The following is an 11,192-nucleotide window of genomic DNA, read 5'->3' on the forward strand; positions in this document are numbered from 1 at the left end:
GTTACGTTTTGGTTTCTGTGACCTTTAATCCTTCAAAACCTAAGCAAGTTCTTTCAAAAACAGGGGAAGAAGGCAGTAAGCAACTTAACCATGAAATAAATGAGTAAAAAGTTGCTATTACCTGAAAATAAGCAAAAAAAGAAAAGCAAACAAAAGCAAATGAGAAAATGTCATGAAAAAAATGCAGAAAAATTGAGAAATATATGCAGAATTCTTCTGTAACACAAATTTAATTATAAACTGTTTCTGTACATTTTTCTTTTTTTTTTTTTTTAAATAAGTTTGTAATAATTGTCACCCTCTTTTAAAAATAAAAAAAATCTGTTTATTTGCCTTCATTTTCTTTTTCACCTTTGACTTATTTCATACAATTTTTGGGACATTTCTTGCCAGGTTGGTGATTATATTTTTCATCATGTTTTTGAAAGAAACCAAACCAAATTGCTCAGGTTTGAAAGGGTTAAATACCTTGCGAAAGGTGTCTGAAGGCAGCACAAGAAAACTGATGGCCAACCAGGTTTTAAAGGGTTTAAAGGACCAAAAAAATAGCTGCTTCTTGAGTTGAAGAATTCATTGTAAAATAGAAAATGACACTATCAGAGTATATTGATAATAACATAAATACTCATGTGAACAGTGGGGCCTCTGATTCAACAATGATGCAAACATCCACTAACATCTAGTCAGTATTGTACAGAACATGTTATACCATATTTGACATTTTAAATCAGTGTATGAATAACTGCAGTTTATAAACATTAAAGATCAGCACCTCACATTAGCTTTTCAGGACCATCAGATTAGTAAACTCATGTTTTAGAGGCTCCCTGTGGAGTTATCTTAAATCTCAATCATGTATGTAAATACAACACAAAACAACATAATCTCACATCCTGAGCTGCCTCACCACCTGCTTCCTCTGTCAAGTTGTAATTTTCATTTAGGGTGTTTTTCCATGTCATATAACCCGAGAGATATTTTTCTATATACTTTCTCAGTGCCTGTAAATAGCACCTGATTGATCTCCTTATCATGCCCTGGTTCTGTTATTGTCTTATGTGTTTGTTTATTCCAATGTTGCAAGCTTTATGAAAGAAATAATGTATAAAAGCTGAGTTCTCTGGTGTAACACTGAGCACGTGTCACCTTTTATGAATCCCCCTGTCAGATTTCAAGTCAATCACATAAAGAAAGTATATTAGCACATTTCATTATTATTAATTTTTAATGTGTTATCACTGATATTATTGCTATGCCATTTTCTTACTAAATATTTGGCATTATTGATGTTCGGTTAAATTGTTTTGTTCTTAAATGACTAACAGTTTAAAGATAACAGATAGTTAAAGTTGTTATCCTGACAGACAGAACTCAGGGAGATAATACCGTCAGTTTACCGCGGGGGGCGTGGCCTGAAGTTCGCCGACTCGCCATCTTCATCCTGTTGTTGTTAGCTTGCAAGCTAGACGGGCTAGCTGCTCCCAGCATCTTCAGCAGTAAAACGAAGTCACGCCAAGATTTAAAAGTCAAAGTTGTGTTGTTGTAGCTGATTCAACACTACCTCTCTCCCGTCATCATGGACGAGGAATATTACAGCGGCAGCGGAGACTGGGAAGGCACGGGGGAGGGTCCCATGGTGAGATGACTTGTTGCTACTCGGTGCTCAGTTCATTAGCTAGCTAAGCAGCGTTAGCATAGCTGCAAATACACAAGCTGCTGATTTGTTTCCTCTACACTTTACAGTGAACACAGAGGTGATGTGTAGAGATAAATGCGGCCACACAACTGCGCTGACAAGATTTCCTGCATGGTTTGAATCTGCAGCAGCTTAGCGGATCCGCTAGCTAACTACAGGCTAACTAACGTTACAGCTAGATGACATGGAAATGAAAGTTTCATTAATAGTTACTCAGCTCACTTTAATGTACAACTGAACCACTTCTTTAATCTCTGTCGTCGTATTTTAGATTATTTTTCCTAACATAAAATGTGCTTAAATCTGCCTCAGAAGCCAAATGCTGGCTCAATAACACTCAACACGAGTCTCGTTTGATGCTTTGTGTATTCATATAAATTCAGCTGAAAAAATGACCCCGTGTTGTAACTTATGGAAAGTCTATTTGTTGAAGGAGTTTAGTAAACGTTTAACCCGCTACTGTTCTCAAGCATAGAGCTTTCATCTACATGTTATTGTGCTTTAAAGCTGATGATGCTCAGTCACGTACATGTGACAAGTGTCTTTAAATTAATGTCCGTGATGTTTATTCTGTGACGCTTGTCACTCTCCATCAATATGACTGTTTGCAGAAAAAAATAAAGAATATCACTTGTAAATATTCGGCCTGGCCAATTATCGGGACCCATATTTTGCATTTTTCTAAATATCTGTATCAGCATTATATGTCAATGATCGCTGACAAAATTCATCAATTTAAGTGCAAAGAACGTGTCAGCATGGGAGGAACTTTTACTTTGTAAAACCTCAGGGAGCTAATTTTATTTATACATTTTTCATTTAAATTGTCACTTGAATTACTCAAAGTCTCAGTTTGTTAATTCCAAATTCGAAATATTGACAGAAAGATTTTCATTTTTATTGTAAATGCACATCAGTTCCAAATATTGGCTATTGGTCCCAGTAACTACTAATAATCAGTATCAGCACTGAAAACCAACATCGGTTGACCCATAATAAATGTAAATATATAACCCAATTTGATAACGACAGAAGAGCCATTACAGAAGCATAAGCACATGTATTTATGTGTCTTTGAGCAGGATTATGTGGAAGGAGAAAATGATGGGAAGATCCAGGAAGACTGTTTGCAGAAATTCTCCAGCCGGGATTACATCATGGAGCCTGCCATCTTCAACACACTCAAAACGTGAGCACCTGTTTCTTCGTACAAACATAACATCATCGCCCTCATCCCACTGAGGGACACACAAAGCATCTCTAAATGAGAAAAAGCCAACAAAATAACTGAAAACTGAGAATTTGTTGATGGAAAACCACCCTTTTCTCTCATTTTTCTCACAGGTATTTTCAATCAGGTGGCTCTCCAGAACATGTCATCCAGCTTCTCTCTGAAAACTACTCTGCTGTGGCTCAGACCGTCAATCTGCTGGCAGAGTGGCTCATCCAGATGGGTAGGTTTCACTTGGTAGCCTACAAGATCCTGGGGTGTTTTCCGGGCACACGAGTCAGAATTACTGTGCCCAAAACAAAGCTCTTCCCGCCCCGACTGTTGCCTTGTGCCTCGTTGATGACCATTCACTCATCTGTCATTTTTTTATTTTGATTGTAGGTGTAGAGCCCGCTCAGGTCCAGGAGCGAGTAGAAAATCACCTCAAGAGTCTCCTGATAAAACACTTTGACCCTCAGAAAGCTGATTCCATTTTCACTGTCGAGGGAGAGGTGAGATTTCTGAAAACCTGGTTGTAATTTTACAAATACGAGTGTTCAGAAATCCTAAACATCTTTTGTCAAACATATTTATTTGTTTGAGTTTACACATGACCAAACCAATCCGGTCTTTTGTGTTTTCAGACTCCTGCTTGGCTCGAGCAGATGATAGCACACACTACATGGAGAGATCTTTTCTATAAGCTGGCAGAGGCTCACCCAGACTGCCTGATGCTCAACTTCACTGTAAAGGTACGGCAGTAAAAACGGCAGTAAAGCAGTTCCTGGCCCACAAGTGTAGGACTTATAGCACAATTATGTTTTAGAGTTAAGGCTGTTAATTAAAGTATATCAAGCCACTAATTTGTGATCTCTTTTATTGAGTTACTATAAAAAATAATATATTTTTTAACATTTATTTTAAATTTAATTTTTTCTATTATTTACTTCCCTCAGCAGAGAAATGGAGAATAGTTTACTGCTTTGTACTGAAACAGTATTTTAGGTCCACTAAAATTTGGCTCATTAAATGTCAGGATTTGTTTGTTTGTTTGTTTGTTTGTTTTGGGGTTTGTTTTTTTTTCAGTTTTAGGGATGCCCGATATTGCATTTTTGCCAGTATCCGATATGCTGATATTTTCTGACTCTTGTTGGCTGATTGCTGATGCATATAATGACATAGGCACATTTCAATCTTTTTATGTTTCCTGTGACTATAAATTTAATCAGTTTGTCCTTTTTTTCTTTTTTTTTCTTTTTTTTTAACTTTTTAACAGAAAAAAAGCAATTTCAAGATTTGTTTTCTGGCATGTTGAGATGGTAACCGGTCATTGTTTTTTGACATTCTACAGACTAAACAGTAATTGATGAATTAATAAATTAAAACGGCTCGTAGTTTAATTCTATGATTAATCAATACATAGATTCGCCATTCTTTCATACATTTTGTGAAATGAACATTTGTTAGCTTTGTTCAGCTTTTACATTATAATGCCTGAAAGAGTCTGTATGTCCGTTTTCATCACGTGAACATATTTTGTGTGTGTGTGTGTGTGTGTGTGTGTGTTTAGCTCATTTCAGACGCAGGTTATCAAGGTGAGATTACCAGTGTATCCACAGCGTGCCAGCAGCTGGAGGTTTTCTCGCGGGTGTTAAGGACGTCTTTAGCGACGCTGCTGGACGGAGGAGAAGAAAACCTGGAGAAGAACCTGCCAGAATTTGCTGTGAGCCTGTTGCTTCTCTGTTTCATTGACAGTGGTGCAATAAAATATAAGTGTCATTTCCATTTATCAGTTACTTTCTGCATACATTTACATTCAGCGTTTAGTAAGTTATTTTTAAAAATCTTTTTCATGTTTTCAAATATAGAATCATTTATATTGTACCTTAGTATCTACCTTGCACTTTTTTTTAATACGACATTTTAAAACCCAGATTTTAGTGCTGAAATGATGATATTATTAATCTCTGTATCTATTATTTTAGTTGATTAAAAAAAAAATAAAATCAATGATTCTCACTTCTCAGATATGAGGATATGAGGGTTTGCTGTTTTTCAGTTTATATAATTGTAACTTGAATAAATATTTGAGTTTTGGACTGTTGGTCAGTCAGAAAGAACAACCAAGAATCATTTTCAGCTTGTTTTTCTGCTCCTAATCAGACATTTTATAGACAGAGGGATCATTATTTCTCTAGCTTGTTTATCGATTCGGCTTAGAAAGTGAGAGTTCAGTCCCAAATAAAAATATCAAGCTGATTTATTAAAACCACAGTGCATGTGCTGAACGTGTTGCTCTATGCTGAGCGGTTCCCTCCTCTCTCTTGTAGAAGATGGTGTGTCACGGTGAGCACACTTACCTCTTTGCCCAGGCGATGATGTCCATCCTCTCTCAGGAGGAGCAGGGCGGTTCAGCTGTTCGTAGGATTGGCCAGGAGGTGCAGAAGTCAGCGCATGAGAGGTAACTTTATCGTTTTTAATGAGATTCTTTTTTCTGTTTTTTTCAGGGAGTGGATTAACAATGTGGTTCAGAATATTACTGATGCATCTTTACATCTCTATACCGATGACAAAATTGTTTATTGTCATGCAAACGCATTCGACACTATTCAGTTGCACTTGTTCCATCTCAAATACTGCCGAAACAAAGGGTATGCTGTTTTCGAACAAAGGGAAGGTGCCAGCAGTTCTCCCTTTTATTACATCCACACAAGGCACCCCCCTGGAGTTTGTGGCCTCCTGTAAATACCTACGGATCTCAGTTGATAAAATTCTTTCTTTTTAAGGCCCACATTGAACATCGTTTACAGAAACTGAAATTAAAACCAGGATTTTTCTTTAGGAGCAAATCACATTTTTCATTTAATGCAAGGAAATGTCTCGTCCTTACCTCCTCTTGACTTTGGTGACATTGTTTACATGAATGCCTCTGCCAGCTCTCTACAAATGTTGGATGCCGTCTATCACGGAGCGCATGGATTCATAACTGGCTGTAAACTCCTCACTCAGCATTGCACTTCGTACTCTGTGGTCCACTGGCCATCATTATCCACTTTTGCAAACTGAAACTTGTTCCTGTTTTTAGTATTTTTAATCTGCTTCCACTTGTCATTTGACTGAAATATAGTATGTACTATATTGATAAATCTGTCTGTCTGTAACTAATTTGTTATTTTGTATGTTGTCTGAAACAGGTCTCCCTTGAGAATTAGACCCTGTGTCTCAATGAGATTATATATAAAGTATAAACAAAGGTTAAATTAAAAAAACAACAACGATATGTTATGTGGATAACGTTGCTGAATACAAACAGGAATTCATTCAAATCTGGATGATATTAACTCTGCGGTTTATATCACAGAGGTCACGATGCCAGTCAGATAACCCTGGCGCTCGGCACAGCAGCCGCCTACCCTCGAGCCTGCCAGGCGCTCGGTGCCATGTTGTCTAAAGGAGCCCTGAATCCTGCAGACATCACAGTTCTGTTCAAGATGTTCAGCAGCATGGACCCGCCTCCTGTGGAGCTGGTAAGTACTGAGCATCATTGACCCTGTTTGTATCACAGACTCTATATAAAGATGGACAAGATGACAGTTACCCTGAAGTGTAACTTTTCAGTCTGGATCGCCCCCTGGTGTCTGTCTGCAGTATAGGCCAAACTAAAAACTCAAAGTACACACAAAATACATTTTTCCCAAAGACGGTTTCTGGTTTCTGAAGGTATTTCTCATCTCTCTGATGTTTGTTCAAGTGTTCGCTCGCTCGCTTTCAATGGAGCTGCTCACGATTGGTCAGACAGTTATTTTGGCGGGGACTTCCCCACCGTGGATATCACTACTGCGCAGACTCCAGCTCCAAAAGACTTAACCAGCGCAAGATGGCAACGCCCGTATCCCGGATATTTTAGCTTCACTTAAGCATGGGGGGGTAATTTAGGGGGCGTTGTCCATGTTTACATACAGTCTGTGGTTTGTATCCACTAAACGCTTGTTAAGGTGCTGACATATTTATCTTTCTCGTCTTTAGATCAGAGTGCCGGCCTTTCTGGACCTGTTCATGCAGTCTCTGTTTAAGCCCGGATCAAAGATCAACCAAGACCACAAACACAAATACATCCACATCCTGGCTTATGCTGCCAGCGTGGTTGAAACATGGAAAAAGGTACAGAGAGCGGGGATGAATTTTTGTGTGTTGGTGACTGACTAACTGGATTAGACTAGTAATTTGTTACCACTCATGGTAGTTTTCAGTTTTCATTTGATTTTGATCAACTGGCTCAGCTAGTTTGTTCTAAACTACTTATTTCTTTACAGAATTCCTCTGATCATTTGTGTCCTTCAGAAACCCTGGTTTCAACTTCATAACTGCTTTACACCTTTATGTCTGTTCAACCCCAGAACAAGCGAGTCAACATCAACAAAGACGAGCTGAAGTCGACTTCCAAGGCCATAGAGACCGTGCACAACCTGTGCTGCAATGAAAACAAAGGAGCCACAGAGCTGGTGGCTGAACTCGGCACTTTGTATCAGTGCATCCGGTGAGTCGACTAACAAGATATCATTCCTCAAAAGATGAAACATTAATTAACGGGTGGGCCTACTATGTTATTTGTGTTTTGTATTTTATATTATTTATAAGGACAATGCACATAAATCAACATCTCTGTAGATGTGCCTGTGTTAGCCATCAGGCTACATTTCAGCTGTAGTCACCTGAAGTCATTTTATGAGGTGTTTATATCACTCTGCAGCATCCCAGTAGCAATCCTTATGTATTAAAATCCAAACATTCAAATTTTGGTCAAAGTACGTATGTTTAAGCATCAAACCCTTTAAAAAATGTTTTCTGATGTGATCCGACATACGTTTTTGCATGATGACATTGCCACGTATAAGCCTATCCCGCCTAATGCCAAGTGCCTCTTCGACTGAGCCAAGCCTTCTTTGAGAATTTTGTGTTATCGACTTTCCACATCAGCAACACTCCTTTAACCCTTAACTCACACGGGAGCTAAGCAGCGTACTGTTGTGGAAGCCACGTTAGATCAGATCTAAGAGTAACGCAATAGGCCACTTTACAGTCTTATTCAAACATGACTGAGGTTCAATATTCAGCTGTTGTCACTTCTGACTGATCCATGCTCACTTTATGTTTGTGTGTTTGTATTCAGGTTTCCAGTAGTTGCTATGGGGGTTTTGAAATGGGTGGACTGGACGGTATCTGAGCCGCGGTACTTCCAGTTGCAGACAGACCACACTCCAGTTCATTTAGCTTTACTTGACGAGGTGTGACATTATCAGCACATGAAACTTTACATTTGAAATTCTTTGAAAGAGGAAGTGATTTCAAAAATAAACGTTTCCTCCACACAGATCTGTACGTGTCACCAGCTGCTGCACCCGCAGGTCCTCCAGCTGCTCATCAAGCTTTTTGAGACGGAGCACTCTCAGCTGGACGTCATGGAGCAGGTTCGCTCGTGTTAACCTCATGCTTCCTTTTTTTTAGTTTTCAGCAGTGGGTTTGGTGTAACTCACAGCTGACAGTTTTACTTCTCTCTCAGCTGGAGCTGAAGAAGACTCTGTTGGACCGGATGGTTCATCTGCTGAGTCGTGGCTACGTCCTGCCCGTAGTTGGTTACATTCGCAAGTGTCTGGAGAAACTCAACACGGACATCTCCCTCATTAGATATTTTGTCACTGAGGTAACAGCTGCTTCTGATCTTGATTAGCAGTAAAGAGATAAAATTTGGGAAAGGAAGTGACCACAATTAGAACTAGAAAGAGTATTTTCCTCCATCGCAGATGTTAGTGTCTGAAGGTCCTGAAAGTCTCAAACTTTGACTACACTCATGGTGCTAAACTAGTCTTGAATCAAGTGGTGTAAATTTGAGAGATTTTTATTTCAGTGGATATTACTCACCCTTACCTTGAATGATATTTGGTTGAATGGATCAATTTGAAATTAAAATCAACTCAGAGCTAGGGATTATGTCAGCGTTGACAGGCTGTTTCTGCTGCCTGTAATTGCAGCTTTAAAGTTTTGCTGCTGTTTTCAGATATAACTTACATGAGGAAACATTTATAACTTGTGCATTAAAAAAAACTTAGAACAAATCACTTAAACTTGAGTGTTTCTCCTCATAAGGTGCTGGATGTGATCGCGCCTCCCTACACATCAGACTTTGTTCAGCTCTTCCTGCCCATCCTGGAGAACGACAGCATCGCAGGAACAATCCGCACAGAGGGAGAACATGACCCTGTTGCAGAGTTTATTGGTAGGTGACACATTAATGTTTTAAGTCTGTGCACTCACGCTATACTGAGAGAGAAAGTCAAGTGTCATGATAAGATCAGGGCGACCATGCACAGCAAATAACAGCTTCACACGCACTCAAAAATAGGAAGGAAGTGCTTTTCGCACATTAAAATGGGCCATAAATTAGAACATAAAATAATATGTTAAAACCCCCATCTTGGAGCACTAACATGTGGGTCATTATTTTCCTTTTCTTTTTTTTTTTTAGCTCATTGCAAGTCAAACTTCATCATGATAAACTGATGTGGACAGGACACTGAAGATTGTACCAGGAAAACCTCATAGAGACAAAGGATCTGTTGTCACTTAACGCTCTGCTTGATGTTGACGCACAAAGCACCAAGACAGACTTTTCAGTTTGAACAAGTGGACAATTTCTTTTGCTTGAGTCAACAAAGGTACATGTCAAACAGTTGATGTAAAAGTACAGTAATGTGACAGACGGGTCAAAGGACAAGCCTCTGAAGATGCAGCTAAGTGTTTTCTTTTTCACATGTATATTTGATTTTTCTATATATTATGTTTGTGCTCAAGCTATTTTAAAATAAAAAAAACTTGAACATGTAGTTTCTTGCATGTATTTATTTCATGCTATTAATTATTATTATTAAATGACACTTGATTTAATTGTTCTATTAACTAATGTTTAAAAAGAGCTTTCCTGCAATCATTACTATCAAAGGTCTCAAGCACAGCAGTAGAACTAGTTCTGTTAAGAATAAAGACTTCACACATTAAGGTACCAGCAGAAGTCTCTTGATATTTATTTTCGTAAGTACAGACAGTTTAAAATGACATCTGACAATTTAAAATGACATCTGTCATTTCTGACATCAGTGAATATTTATAAAAATCTGAAACCCCACCAAATCTGACATGTCCCAAAAACATCTGAAAGCAACTGAAAACAGCTTAGAATAACCTGCCAAGACACACCATAGCATACAAAGTAGCAAAAAGTCCCAAAAAACATCATAATTGTGCATGTCAAAAAAATGACCAGAAATCCAAGACTATAGTAAGGCGAAAAATGCCAAAATTTGACATGTCCCAAAAAGATGTGAAAACAGCTGAAAACAGCTTAGAATAGCCTGCCAAGACATGCCATAGCATATAAATTTGCAAAAATGACCAAAAACATTATGGTTGTGCATGTCGAAAAAATGACCAAGAATCCAAGACTATAGTAAGGCGAAAAATGCCAAAATTTGACACGTCCCAAAATCATCTGAAAATAGCTGAAAACAGCTTAGAATATCCTGCCAAGACACACCATAGCATAGAACGTTGTGGAAATCGCCAAAAACATCAGAATTTGGTATGTCGAAAAAATGACCAAAAATCCAAGACTATAGTAAGGCGAAAAATGCCAAAATTTGACATGTCCCAAAATCATCTGAAAACATCTACAAACAGCTTGGAATATCCTACTAACACGAGCCATAGCATAGGAAGTTGTGGAAATCGCCAAAAACATCAGAATTTGGTATGTCGAAAAAATGACCAAAAATCCAAGACTATAGTAAGGCGAAAAATGCCAAAATTTGTCACATCCCAAAACCATCTGAAAGCATCTACAAACAACTTAGAATACCCTGCCAAGACACGCCATAGCATAGAAAGTTGTGAAAATGGCCAAAACCAGCATAATTTTGTATGTTGAAAAAATGACCCAAAATCCAAGACTATAGTAAGGTGAACAATGCCAAAATTTGACATGTCTCAAAAACATCTGAAAACAGCTGAAAAAAGCTTAGAATAGCCTACTAACACAAGCCATAGCATAGAAAGTTACAAAAATGGCCAAAACCGGCATAATTGCGCATGTCGAAAAAGTGACCAAAAATCCAAGACTATAGTAAGGCGAAAAATGCCAAAATTTGACATGTCCCAAAATCATCTGAAAACATCTACAAACAGCTTAGAATATCCTGCCAAGACATGCCATAGCATAGAACGTTGTCAAAATGG

General features: G+C 38.3%; 1 protein-coding gene across 1 annotated transcript; it reads left to right on the forward strand.

Annotated features, from left to right (window-relative positions):
- The first annotated feature begins 1,417 nt into the window (after positions 1–1,417).
- Positions 1,418–9,787, forward strand: nelfcd (negative elongation factor complex member C/D). The gene is made up of 15 exons (XM_042511238.2): positions 1,418–1,636; positions 2,779–2,885; positions 3,041–3,150; positions 3,309–3,418; positions 3,551–3,658; positions 4,477–4,629; positions 5,237–5,367; positions 6,268–6,433; positions 6,933–7,067; positions 7,304–7,443; positions 8,077–8,191; positions 8,279–8,374; positions 8,467–8,607; positions 9,051–9,180; positions 9,430–9,787. The coding sequence occupies exons 1-15, from the start codon at positions 1,577–1,579 to the stop codon at positions 9,462–9,464; spliced, it is 1,737 nt and encodes a 578-aa protein (XP_042367172.1). The 5' UTR covers positions 1,418–1,576; the 3' UTR covers positions 9,465–9,787.
- The last annotated feature ends 1,405 nt before the right edge of the window (positions 9,788–11,192 follow it).

The sequence above is a fragment of the Plectropomus leopardus genome, chromosome 2 (assembly GCF_026936395.1).
Source record: "Plectropomus leopardus strain MGB_pleo_1.0 chromosome 2, ASM2693639v1, whole genome shotgun sequence".
Taxonomy (NCBI): Eukaryota; Metazoa; Chordata; class Actinopteri; order Perciformes; family Serranidae; genus Plectropomus; species Plectropomus leopardus.